This window comes from Podarcis cretensis (genome assembly GCF_951804945.1).
Source record: "Podarcis cretensis genome assembly, chromosome: 6".
Taxonomy (NCBI): domain Eukaryota; kingdom Metazoa; phylum Chordata; class Lepidosauria; order Squamata; family Lacertidae; genus Podarcis; species Podarcis cretensis.
The window spans coordinates 30,828,794-30,842,914 of record NC_137175.1 but is presented as its reverse complement, the minus strand read 5'-3'; the positions used below and the strand labels follow the sequence as shown (position 1 = coordinate 30,842,914).

Below are 14,121 nucleotides of genomic sequence, written 5' to 3'. Positions count from 1 at the left end.
AGTTCTTAGTTCTCCACCCACCTCCTGGAACATTATGAGATCTTCACACTAACACCCCAGGGAGCACCAAAAATGTGTAACTCAGAAATAGCCAACGTGGTGCCTTCCAGTTGTTGGACTCTGACTTCCATAACTTATGACCACTGGGCATGCTAGCTGGACATGATAGGAGCTGAACAACAGCTAGGGAGCATCATGTCACCCTGCCAGAACAAATTCCACCAAGTCCTGCACCCTGTTCTCTCAAGTCCCTGGACATTCATCAGTTGCCTATTCATCATAATCAAAGTGGACAGTGCCATGGAAGAAGGGGATCTATGCCTGGTGGTTTGCGATAGGAGAAGGACCTGTTTTAGATACTTGTCAAGATATTCACAGGCACAGACAGACTGCTTTGTCAAATGCCTCCAAGTACTGTTAGGTATACATGACATCTCAAATTAAAAGGTTCTATTGATGGAAATTGGATTAGCTGCATGTGTCTTATTTTTGTCCTGTTCACCCTTCCTTCAAGAAGTTCAGGATGTGGCACGCTGTGTTCCCTGTTCTCACACACCGTTTTATCCCCCCACCCCCCACCCCCGGTGAGCTTGAAATGTAAGGACAAGGCCAAGGGAGAAATCTTGGGCGAGCGAGACACTCAAGGAGCCACAAGGCCAAACAAGGACTGGAGCCCCAGGGGTGATTCCAGCAAAACTCTACCCAGAATAGACCCAGTGAATTTAGTGGACCTTAATTAGTCACACCCATTAATTTCAGTGGGTGTCCTCTGAGTAGGACTAACATTGGAAACAGTCCAATGGGCTGCATTCAAGGACTTCCACTAGCACAATGGGGCTTTCTTGCCCCCTCATCCCCCTGCATGCACCCCAAATTGGCTCTGGAAGGAACCAGAGGACTCCCCCACACCGAGAACAGCGTGCAGGGAGAGGAGATGGGGAGCATTCCATCTGGCAAGCTGAAATTCTTCCCAGTCTCTCTCTTCTTACATTAAACTTCCTTTTTTCTTGGGCACCAAAGAATCACATCCCAGCTTAGCAGGAAATCCATTGAATGACCACTCCCCCCCCCTTTTTTAATATTTAGAGGTATAAGCAAACAAGCACCACACGGCATTACAAAGAAAACCAATAATTGCTAAGCAATTCCGGTCACCATAGCAACAATAAACTAGTCACCTAAATGTAAGGAATACTAATAAAAGGAATAGAGGGTTCTGAATTGAGAATTTTTAAATTATACCGTTCAGCATTAGATCAAAACCGCTTTGCCGTGCGTTTGTGGGGAGGGCTCTTCCCCCTGCTAGCCCATTCTCCATCTTGGGCTTGGGGACGGGCCCCATACTCCACCTCAGCATAAAAGACTCCAAGGAGGCCTTGGAACATTGCTGCTGCCGCTTTGCCGTGCGTTTGTGGGGAGGGCTCTTCCCCCTGCAGGCCCACTCTCCATCAGGCCAGGGGGCAGGGCCCACGCTCACCACCGCCGCAGCTTCGGGGACACTGGTGCTGCTGCAGCAGTTGTTTGAAGTGTTCTTATATGTTTTAAACTGTTTTTATTTTTTGCTTTGTTGTACCACCATAAGCGGTGGTTTTTATCCATGTACTTTTATTTTGTTTTGATTTATTTTGGGTTGGGGTGGGGTGGTTGGGGAGTGGGGTGGGGATTGGTTTTGTTTTCGTGTAATTGTTTTTGTTTGTTTGCTTTTATATTCTGTAAATGGAGGCAAGTATGAGGCTTGGGATTCCTACTGTGGAGGGGCGAGGGAGGTATGGCGGTGGGGGCAGATGTCATAGGCGAAGGGGATCGAGATACGGATATGCTCGTACCCCTTCCAATCTGCGCCCCATCCCGAGAGACGAGGGTAGGGTGAGCAAGGATTACTCACCTCCGTCACTGGTGTTGTGCAATGCCAGGTCTATAGGCAACAAAACCGCCACCCTGCGAGATTTCTTCACCTCGCAGGGGGTTGACCTGGCATGTGTGACTGAGACCTGGGTGCGCGAAGGGGATACTGTTACCTTACGAGAGATGGCGCCCCCGGGTTTCTCCGTCCTTCACCAGTCGCGGACTGTGGGCCGGGGGGGAGGGGTGGCATTATTAATCCGGGAAGATTGTTCTTTCAGGGCTCTACCATCGCCATCGATCCCCGGCATTGAATGTTTTGGCCTAGGGTGGGGCTCCGAGGTGAGCTTGGCTGTCTGGCTGGTGTACCGGCCACCTAGCGCACCAGCAGCCACCCTGTCAGGCCTGCTGGAGGCGGTGGCCGGCTGGGCCTTGGAGTTCCCTAACCTATTGGTATTGGGGGACTTCAACATCCATGCTGATGCCACTCCCTCCTCACAGGCTCTGGACTTGGTGTCTTCCATGGCGACACTAGGGCTCTCCCAGTTTGTTTCGGGCCCCACACATCAAGCAGGCCACACACTGGATTTGATCTTTGGCGTCGGTATAGATGTGATCATGTTTCCTTCGATGAAGGTGCCATGGTCTGATCACTATGCTCTGAAAGCCAGGATTGACGTTCCACCCCCACCCTGCTTGGGTGGCGAGCCAATTTGGGCTCGCCCGCAGAGGCTGATGGACCCTGATAGATTCCGTCAAGCCTTGCGGGACCTTTCTCCCCCTGGCGACTCATTGACTGAGCTTGTTGAGGCCTGGAATACCCAGCTCCTGGCAGCCATCAATGAGATCGCACCTAAGCGCCCTCTGCGACCCCGCAGAAACCGGGCTCCCTGGTTTACCGAGGAGCTCCGGAAAATGAAGCGGGACCTAAGACGGCTAGAGCGAGTATGGCGGGGTGCCCGTGACGGAGCTTCAAGAACATCTTATAGGGTTTTTATGAAAACCTACGAGATGGCAGTGAAGGCCGCTAAAAAGTCCTACTTCTCGGCCTCCATTGCATCCGCTAGCTCTCGCCCGGCGCAATTATTTAGTATAATTCGGTCTTTAACGTCCCTCGAAGGACAGCCAAATTTAAATAACAATCTGACACACAGCTGTGAGGCATTTGCGAGCTTTTTTGCGGAGAAGGTCTTGTTGCTCCGCCATGACCTCCCTGCCAATTTGGATACAATAAAGGAACTGGAGGCCCCTCGACTGTCCTCGGGTTCAGTATTGGACCACTTTGACTGGATATCCCCAGCTGATGTAGACAGACTCCTCCGAGCTGGAAAGCCCACCACCTGTCCTCTCGACCCGTGCCCGTCCTGGCTGATTAGAGCGTGTCCAGACGAGGTGCGGGCCCCCCTGGGGGATATCATCAATCTGTCCCTTGGCACCGGGACATTCCCAGGGGAACTGAAGGAGGCAGTGGTGCGCCCGCTCTTAAAGAAAACATCATTAGATCCCTTAGATCTATCCAATTACCGCCCGGTTTCGAATCTTCCATTCCTGGGTAAGGTGATTGAGAGAGCGGTTGCTGAACAGCTTGGTAGGTTTCTGGATGAAACATCAGCTCTGGATCCATTCCAGTTCGGCTTCCGCGCTGGTCATGGGACCGAGACGGCTCTGGTCGCCCTAACAGATGATCTCCGCAGGCAGCTGGATCGAGGCGGGTCGGGGCTGCTGATTCTTCTAGACCTGTCAGCAGCCTTCGACATGGTCGATCACGAACTCCTGGACCACCGCCTTGCCGACGTGGGGATCCAGGGCACAGTCCTTCAATGGCTGCGCTCGTTTCTCTCTGGTCGGGGACAGAGGGTGGCGCTTGGGGGGGAATTGTCATCCCGCCACTCCTTGGTGTGTGGTGTGCCTCAGGGTGCAATACTCTCCCCGATGCTTTTTAACATCTTTATGCGCCCCCTCGCCCAGCTTGTCCAGAGTTTTGGGCTGGGCTGCCATCAGTATGCTGATGACACCCAACTCTATTTGTTGATGGACGGCCACCCGGACTCGGCCCCAGACACACTGATCAGATGCTTGGAGGCTGTGGCTGGATGGTTACGTGGGAGCCGCTTGAAGTTAAATCCTTCGAAGACAGAGGTCCTCTGGCTGGGACGGGACGACATGGGACTGAGGGGGCAACTCCCATCTCTTGCGGGGGTGCAATTAGTGCCAGCACCGTCCGTTAAGAGTTTGGGTGTAATCTTCGATACCTCCCTCTCCATGGAGGCGCAGATTGCAGCTATAACAAAGGCGGCATTTTTTCATCTCCGCCAAGCTAAGCAGTTGGCTCCTTACCTCTCTCGCCCTGACCTAGCCACTGTGTTCCACGCGACGGTCACCTCCAGACTGGATTATTGTAACTCGCTCTACGTGGGGATGCCCTTGAGACTGACCCAGAAACTCCAGCGGGTGCAGAATGCCGCAGCGAGACTCCTTACGGGGTCTTCGCTTAGAGATCACATTCATCCGGTGCTATACCAGCTGCACTGGCTCCCGGTGGAGTACAGGATCAGGTTTAAGGTGCTGGTTTTAACCTTCAAAGCCCTATACGGCCTAGGGCCCTCGTACCTACGGGACCGCCTCTCCTGGTATGCCCCACAGAGGAACTTACGATCTTCAAACGAAAACACCTTGAGGGTCCCAGGCCTCAGAGAGGTTAGGCTGGCCTCAACTAGAGCCAGGGCTTTTTCGGCTGCGGCTCCAACCTGGTGGAACGCTCTGTCACAAGAGACAAGGGCCCTGCAGGACTTGACATCTTTCCGCAGGGCCTGCAAGACAGAGCTGTTCCACCTGGCATTTGGTCAGGGCGCAGCCTGACCCCCTCCTCTGGCAATCTTTACAAAACTTTAGTTTATGGTTGCCATCAATTTTGATTTTAATTCATTTTTATAATGTTTTATAATGTCATACTGTTTTAGTGTTGTTAGCCGCCCTGAGCCCGGCTTCGGCTGGGGAGGGCAGGATATAAATAAAATTTATTATTATTATTATTATTAAATATTGAGAGCTGTTATGGCAAGCAACACGATTCTTTAAGTTAGTAAAAGGCTTTCCCCTCTCTCTACAAACCTTAGGGTGGAAATGAACTAATTGCAACTCAAGAGTTGACCTACTGAAACAAACAAAGAAACCTAAGTTTGCCATGTCCATTGACTTCAGTGGGTCTCCCCTTGAGTAGGATGAGTACCAAAGACCACCCTAAAGCTATACACGATGGAAAGTTGGCTTTTCAAAAACATGATTTGAAGCTGGCCACAATTTCTAAACCTCAGGTCCACAACTGCAGGGGCAGCAACGATGAGTGAGCCGACTATTCTATATCATCCTTCCCCAATCTAGTGTACATTAATTGTTTGGTCTACAACTGACATCAGACCCATCCAGTAGAGAGAAGACCATAAGAAGAGCCCCACAGGATCAAGCCAATGGACCATCTATTCGAGCATCTTCTTCTCACAGTGGCCAACCAGATGCCTATGGGAAGCCTGCAAGTGGGTCTTGAGGGAAACAGCACTCTCCTCTCCTGTGATTTCCAGCAACTGGTATTCAGAAGCATATTGCCTCTGGCACTGGAGGCAGAACATCACTATGAGAGTTAGTAGCCACAGGTAGCCTTATCCTCCATGAAAAACCAGTGTCGTGCAGTGGCTAGTGTGTCAGACTGGGACCTGGGAGACCAGGGTTCAAACGCACACTGGGCCATGAAGCTCACAGGGTGATTTTGGGCCTGTCACTGCCACTTAGCCCAACCTGCCTTGCAGGGTTGATGTGGGGATTAAATGAGGAGGGGGGAAACCATGTATTCCGCCTTGACCTCCTTGGAGGAAAGGTGGCACATAAATGTAACAAACAAATAAATAACATCCTTAAAGATGGTCGTTCTTAAGAATGCTTGTGCTTCCCCTGTTTGATTGCATTCAGGCTTGTCATAGACTTTTTCCAGATACAGTGGTACCTCGGGTTACAGACTCTTCAGGTTACAGACGCTTCAGGTTACAGACTCCACTAACCCAGAAATAATACCTCAGGTTAAGAACTTTGCTTCAGGATGAGAACAGAAATTGTGTGGCGGCTGTGCAGCAGTTAGCTAAAGTGGTACCTCAGGTTAAGAACAGTTTCAGGTTAAGAACGGACCTCCGGAACGAATTAAGTTCTTAACCCGAGGTACCACTGTATCTGACAACTAAACAAAGGTTTGGATATTATGCTAAGCCAAACTATGGTTTAGGGCAAGCATACAAGTGCAGGGGTTAAATAGGGAGGAGGTTGTGGCCGCCGCTTGATTGTTGTTCTGTTGCTGCATCAAACTGAACTAAGCCATGGTTTGGCTTATCGTATTGTCTGACCGTGGGCTTGTGGTTTACCTCTCTCTATACTAACCACAAGTCAAAGAATGAACCTTAGTTACAGCTTGTGGCCAGCGTGGAGAGAGCTAAACCACAAGCCCAGGTTCAGACAACATGCCATGCCAAACTATAGCTTAGCTCAGCTTGGCGCAACAATGAAACAACCAAGGAATGTTTGTGCTAAGTCATGGTTTGGCTCAGTGTGACAGGTGAACCTGGCCAAAATTTATTTCAAGTGATAAATAGAAGGAAGGGCATGTGGAATACACAAGGAGGGGAGAGGGAAATGGCAGCAGACCCATATATTTGAGCCAGTGATTTCATTTTTCAGATATTTGCAACTGTTTGTGGCAATTCACATCTCTGCTGAACATGATCTATAACCTGTTTGGGTTTCCTCAGGTAACAAGAGGACTTTGCAGAAATGAAGCTAGTGCCAGACTTATCCTCCTGGTCGATAGAAAAGACAGACTAATACATCTGGAAAAAACACAGATTCAGAAGGGTCTCTCCTTCACCTCTTTACTGTTACAGATTACAGATTCTCCAATCAATAAAACTCCAGATGTCCAGAACAGAGATGCTACAATATATTCTTTCATTACCGGACAATCAAACCCCATCAAGTTACTAACTAGAAGATTAATCTTCTGATTACTTCAAAGCTCAGGACAGCAGCTAAGACCATGATTTTCAATATGTTTCTACATAAAAGTAATCTCGGTTCTACTTGGGATCTTGTCCTATGTTCAAAGAGATAGAAGCGCTTTACTGTAGCCATTCACTCCTCTTAGGACAACCAGCTATGCTATCTACAATGATTTGTACTGTTACAGAGCTAGAGAGTGGCATCAGGATTCAAACTCTCACTAAAATGAGACGAGAAATACATATCTGCTGTTGTCAAGTGACTCCAGAGCTAAATCTGGATTTCGGCAGTTAACAAAAGCTGCACCTTAAGTTGGCTTAAGAGACATAGCCTAGAGTTGCACTTTTTCCTCACAAAGATGTTGAGTCGGCAGATTTTTTTTGTAGAGAATGAAGGGCGGGGAGAGAATGACAGAGCAAGCACCTGCAATTAATCTGTTAAGGGAGATAAAAGCACGAATTTCTAGTGTGAGCAGATAGGCTGGCACATTCGTGTGTTTTTATCTGGGACCAGTATTGCAATCTGCAGGCAGATTAGGTCTGTTCCTAAGGCTCTTGGCAAGCTGCCAGAGAAGACGATTCTCCCAGGTGCCTCCGTGTTCCAACACAGCTGGTATCTCTGCAAAGCATATTGGCATAGCCAGGAAACGAGCCACAGAATAGGACAGGAGTGGGAAACTTCAGGACTGGGGACCAGGTCCATTTTTGCAGGAGTCTCCATCCAGGCCTTGGGATTCTGCCCCTCTCACCAGCCATGTTCAAGTGCTTCTACCTGGAATACAGTGGTAACTTGGTTCTCAAATGCCTTGGTTCCCAAACACCAAAAACCCGGAAGTGTTCCGGTTTTCAAACGTTTTTCAGAAGCCGAACATCTGATGTAGTTATCGGCTTTTGTTTCCTGGGCGCCTGCACCAATCAGAAGCCACACTTTGGTTTTTGAACATTTCAGAAGTCAAACAGACTTCCGGAATGGGTTAAGTTTGAGAACCAAGGTACCACTGTATCTGAAGCTTTTGTTTTTGCTATTTATTTTGCATTTTTGAGTCTTTTTCGGTTAATTTGTTTTTGTGACTGTGTGGAACCCAGTTGGGGAAATGTATAAAAGCCCCCCATCCAAACAATGACTACTATCAGTGCAGGTAAGAAAAAAAATTAATTTAATTTTTTTATCATCTACAATACTGTCTTATTTATTTGACAGTACAGTACATCGATTATTGCTTTCATTTTATGGATCAATGGTCTCGTTAGATAGTAAAATTCATGTTCAATTGCTGTTTTAGGGGTTGTTTTTAAAAGTCTGGAACGGATTAATCCATTCTGAAGTACTTTCTATGGGAAAGAGCGCCTTGGTTTTGGAATGGACTTCTGGAACAGATTAAGTTTGAGAACCAAGGTATCACTGCATGTTACTGAATGGGGGAAAATGCCTCTTGAATGTCTGGATGGAGAGATGTGTGGCAGTGTGTACAGAAAGCTCAGACTTTTCCTTAGCTGAAATACAGACTCCTGTTCAAAGGTCCGAAAGTCACATCCATTGCTCTGCATCCTTTCTGCCTCTGGAATATGGACCCCAGACACTTGTCGACAAGCGAATGTGGCCCTCAGGCTGAAAGAGATTCCCCATTCCTGGCACAGAACAGAAATGTGCTAGCGTGATTGCAAGTAGTATAGAGCACTTGTTTTGCCCCAGCATTCTATTAATTTAAACTATCTTAAAATATTAGTCACCACCACACATCCTCCAGGTTGGCCCTTGCTTCAGTAAACCTGGGGAGCATCACTGGGAAGATTATTCACCTGTGCACTGCACAGGAACAGAGTGAAACAAGGATTCTGTTGGTAAAAGTTCAGAAGTGAAAAGGGCATGGATCCTCAACATCTCAGCCCATCCGCAATACAGCCTGCTTACCTTCCAAGACCACTTCCTTGCCAGTCTTCTTCAATGCTTGCACTGCCTCATCATGTGTCGCATCAGAGAGGTCACCACCGTTGACAGAAAGGATGGCATCTCCTACAAACAGGGCCTCCGTCTGATCTGCAGCCAGCCCCTTAAAAATCTTGGAAATCAGAATGGGCATTTTGTTTTCCCGGCCACCTTGAAGTAAAAGCAAAAAAAGGAAAACAAGTCAGGTGTTGCATTTCAAAGAATATGAAGATGAGGAGTGAAGAGCCTATGCATTCTCCGTCATCCCTAACCACTGGCCATTGCAGCTGGGGCTGATGGGAGCCCAGCAACATCCAGAATGCCACAGGTTCCCAGTCCTGCTGTAGAAAGGAGCAACACATGGCTTAACAAAATATTCAGTGCGCAAGGCTTCCATACCCCCCAACTGGTACACTAGTAAAAGGAAAGAAGATAGAAGTTACCTGTGCAGTTTTTTGCTTCGTTTTAAGAGATGCCATATTGCACAGTATTTTATAAGATTATCACTCTAGACTGTGCCCCATGGACCAATTCTACAATTATATTAGTATGTTTATAGATCAATGGATCAGCAACAGCTGCATACAGGTGCCCTGTAGTTTGCAGCAATCAAATGTACCAAGCTGTGAGCAACATATAAATGAATTATGCATTTATTCCAGAGATTTATATTCAAAAATAACCCCTCTCCTAAGACATTAGGGGCCAATGAATCAACCCTAGCAGCCACTGGCTTCAGTGGAAAAAATGCTGATTTTTATTTGCAATTTTTTAAAAAAACATTTTAAAAGTTTGAAGAGTGTCCTGTGGACATGAAGCTCAAGAATAATGCACTTGAATATTGCTCAGAGTCACTACCCTGTACCAGCTAAACAGAATGGTAGCTCTTTAAGAGCAGGGTGGAAAACCTGTGGCTCTTCAGCTGTTGCTGGACTCCAACTTCCAGCATCTTTGACTATGCTGAATCCAATAATATCTGAAGGAACACACGCTTTGAGTCAATGGTCAAACTCCAATAGTCAAGGGTATTACATGTTTCGAAAACTCCCCACAGACAGAAAGATAGTATGCTAATTTTACATGCATAACGTAATTTAACAATGGGGTCCACAAGTTAATCTAAAAGATATAAATGCATGTCTAAATATTACACGAATACTCTATTTTAGCTCTTAATTGAAAGGATCAACATAATAATTGAGGACACCTGTGAATTAAGCAACCACACTGCCAAGAAATCCAGATTAGTAGATCTCATGCAGTCATGAAGTTCAACCTGCATGATCTTCAAGTCATTTAATGCTGCTAAATGGATTTCAGAGCAGCAGCTGCATTCATTGGTTGCAACAAAAACAAAATGCATTGTTGCACCCTAAAGACAAACAGATATACTGCAGCATATAAATCTTTGAGATTGGAGCCTACTTCATCAGATGCATGAGCCTGAATAGTGTCGACTCCTCCACCTTACATTGCTACTTAAAGGCCAAATAAAAATTTTACTAATGGATGTAGTCATAAATCTCCTTCTTATACAATTGCCATTGCAGGAAAAAAACCGGAGACCTGCTTTCTCCACAAGAGGTGTTGTCTCCCCCAATTCTGAAGGTCAAACAAAGGGTCCTGAATCTTCAAGTTTATGCCCCCATGGATCTCCCATTACTCACGGAATCATCTATCATGCTAATTTCCTTTGTTACATCTCTGGCACTTTTGACAAGTGATACTTGAATTTTTGACATTTATAATTCCAGTGACTGGAATGCATATTTGATTTGTAAAAGTATCCCTGTCCTGCTTTCTAGACCTACAAGAAATGAACTCCCTAGACTAAAAAGTAAGTGAGAACATAGCCTACTTTTCTGATGCAAAAGTATGCTTCCATCTAGCCCAACTGCAGGCATGCATTCTACCAGTAAATACACAACTAAGAAATAAAAAATGTATATGGCAAATGTCTCAGTTTCTAGATCTCTCTGCAGTTTCAATTTTCACACCATCATTTATCATACAAGAGGTTTTCCAGGATCTAGCCTTACGTGTTTGACGGTGCAATCCTGTACACATCTACTTAAGAGTTAAGTCCCACTGAGATACAAGGGGGCATAGTCCAAAGTAAGGGTGTTCACATTTGCAGCCCAAATCCTTATTAGAGGCTAGGGTTGACAAGGCAGCTGTATGTGATGGAGGACAAAGCTTTGCATCAACTCACACGGCACATGTTACGCTAAAAATGCCGCCAGAACTAACTTCAGGCCTCCCAGAATTTCCACTTGCGTGGCATTTCTAGGGTTGCAGAGAACATTACCCAGTCCTTAAGGTGAGGTAGGGGACCTTCTGGCTAGATGTTATTAGATCTAGCCAGTGGGGTAAGGTGGGGTAGGGGACCCTCTCCCCTAGATGTTATTAGATTCCTAACTAATAACTAGTAAGAGAATATTGCATATACAAAGCTGAGCTTGTGTAGTTGCGAGTAAGTAGTGGACAGTTTGCTTGGTATTATCAGACAACTGACCTCTTCCGTTTGATGGGACTGTTCATAATGTGTGTGTAAAGCACACACATGGGTGTTGAAAGTTTCTGAAGCCAAAGTGCACACCTGAGCACTGAGCAGTCCCATTATAGAAAGTTGGAATTTTATACAGCCACAAAGTTAATCTACACAGTTTTCAGGTCATTCAGGCTGCCAGTGTGGTGTAGTGGTTAAGAGAGGTGGACTCGTAATCTGGGGGACCGGGTTCGCGTCTCCGCTCCCCCACATGCAGCTGCTGGGTGACCTTGGGCCAGTCACACCTCTTTGAAGTCTCTCAGCCCCACTCACCTCACAGAGTGTTTGTTGTGGGGGAGGAAGGGAAAGGAGAATGTTAGCCGCTTTGAGACTCCTGAAGGGCAGTGAAAGGCGGGATATCAAATCCAAACTCTTCTCTTCTTCTTCAATCCTATACGCACTTACCTGGGAGTAAGTCCCAGTGAGCATAACAGAATTTACTTCTTGGTAAACATGTATAAGACTGCACTGCCAGGGTCACTTCACACCCAAAGGTTTTTTTTACCCTACATGTAAATCATCTCTGCGTGGGAACTGATCATCCTATGAAGTGGCTCTTCAGATACCACATTAAATTCAGTACTAAGTGGCTGAGATTCGAAGCTCACTTGTCAGCCAAGTCAATTTTTGTTGCTTATATGGTCAAAGGCCTTTGCAGCACTGATGTCTTGTAAATCTAATCAATTGGTTGTCTCCAACTGTGTTTTACACAGAGTAGCCTCATTGAAATTAACACAAATGTTCATCAATTTCAACAGATCTGCTCTGAGCAGGAGTAACACTGAATACAATTCTGTTTGCATTCTGCAACAATCTAAATTGAGAAGAAACATTTGTGTTGATACTATGTTGTGTTGATTACAATGTTGCTACTGATGGAATCAGGATCAGATAGCTATGTTGGTCCAGCAGACTACAAATTCACAGAGTCTTTTTTCTTTAAGTCACTTATTAATTAACCAGCGTTCCCAATGAAGCATGCAAACTCTGAGCAACACAGAATGCCTTCTCCACTTGGTTGTGCAATAAAATTCTTAGAAAACGTTCAATTAGCACGTTCGTGAGATTGGACCTACAGGAAGAATGCAAGACTCCTCGGGGTCCCTAACCACCACGTTCCCAACTTTAACACCGTTCCAATTCCTTCCGGGCAGCTAAGCAGCTCCCAAAGCGGTGGCAGTTAATACCCCGCGCTTCATCAGAACTGAAATGGAGACTTCCCCCAGAAGCTTATGCGCCCCAATCCCTCGGAGCTTTTTTCCTTTTAAACTGACTTCGAAGGACATGTTTGCAAGAGCACAGAAGTGGCGAACACAAGGCTCAAGTTTGCCCAGTGTCATCTCCGCCACCGCAGGGGCAAGGCAGAAGCGAAGCGACTGCCGAGTGCCCAAAAATAGCCACTCCCGCAGCCGGCGGAGGCAAACTCGGCTCTGGAGAGATATGCAGGTTCGTTCCCAAGTCTGTCCGGGCGCCCGGGGCGCACAGCAGGTTGAGAGCGAGAAAAGAGTGGGGCGGGAAAAGCGAAACTGCTCAAACTGGCGAGCCACCGGGTCCTTTGGCTCTTGCCCCCGTCCCGTCCCTCGCCCCTGACCTTTGATACTGATGCCGAGCCCTCCGACGTCCTGCTTGACGATCCGCACGGTGCGCTTGATGTTGGCGAGGGAGTCCGGGACAGGGGCGCCCGGCTCGCCGCCATTCAGCTGCACGGGGCTGGGCGGCGGCTGCAGCGGCTCGTCGGCGCCCTTGCTGCTGGGGCTGACGCTCAAGAAGTCGTCGGAAAGGGTGACGAGCACCCGCAGCCACTGCTCGCCCGGCGCCCGCAGCTCCAGCAAGCCGCTCTTGGGAGCTCTCCGGCCGGCCGCCATCTTCAGCGCATTCCTCGGCTAGCCGCCGCCGCCGCCGCCTCCTGCCTGTCTGCCTGGAGTGGAGCCGGGACGCGCAGCGAGAGGCCACCGGCCGGGCGGACGGGCAGCCGAGCGAGCAGCAGCAGCAGCAGCCACCGCCCGCCGCTGCCCCGCCTCCGGACCCGCCCCCGGACCCGCCCCTCCAAGCCCGGGGGGAGGGACCCGCCGGCACATGGCCCGTCGGCGCTTGTCTGGCGACGCCCCGTCTGGAGAAACACCCCAGACTCATTTCGCGCAGGCCCGGAAGCCGCCCCGGCCAAAGGAGACGGCGTGGAGAGAGGGCGTCTCGGAAAACTGACCGTCCGCCGCACGCTTTCTCAGGCGACCCGGATATAACGGGCATCAGCTGCAATTCAGCCTCCGCTGCTGCCCAGGAAACCGCCACATTAGGGTTTTCGGATCAGTGCAGAGCCCTAAACGGAGCAGGGCTGGCCCTTTGAAATATGTGACTAAATCTAAGGGATTTAACCTTGGATCTAAAGCATCTAACCTTAAGACCCTTTAAGACTGGAATCTACAATCACCTGACTGCATCACTGTGCAGGGCCCCAGCATTGTAGCTGCCTGGTAGGATGAAATTCAGCAGGTAACATCTCCCCCAGTTTTGCATTTCCATGTGGGGAAAGGCTTTACCTGTTGATTTTTACCTATTTATTTTTAAAGGCATGCTGGTGAGGGTTCCTTCAGATAACCAATTTATTCTGTAAGTATCCTGATTTGTTTGCACAAAGCATATGCGGAGGTTAAATTATATCCATCTTTTTTTTAAAGCGTTCAATCTGATTTGTTTGTGGGGTGTTTATATGACTTCGCGTTAAACCTTCATGCTACACTTTTCCATGCATTTCTTGGGGTTTTTTTCTT

The 14,121-nt window shown here is 47.9% G+C and overlaps 1 protein-coding gene across 1 annotated transcript in view; it reads right to left on the bottom strand.

The window, feature by feature from the left end:
* Positions 1–13,306, bottom strand: part of SNTA1 (syntrophin alpha 1) — a 67,930-nt gene extending 54,624 nt beyond the window's left edge. The window contains exons 1-2 of the mRNA XM_079979540.1: positions 12,945–13,306; positions 8,791–8,976 (exon numbers count right to left, since the gene is read on the bottom strand). Coding sequence (XP_079835666.1) covers positions 8,791–8,976; positions 12,945–13,218 — 460 coding nt within the window. The 5' untranslated portion in view covers positions 13,219–13,306. The remainder of the gene's footprint in view (positions 1–8,790; positions 8,977–12,944) is intronic.
* Positions 13,307–14,121: the final 815 nt, after the last annotated feature.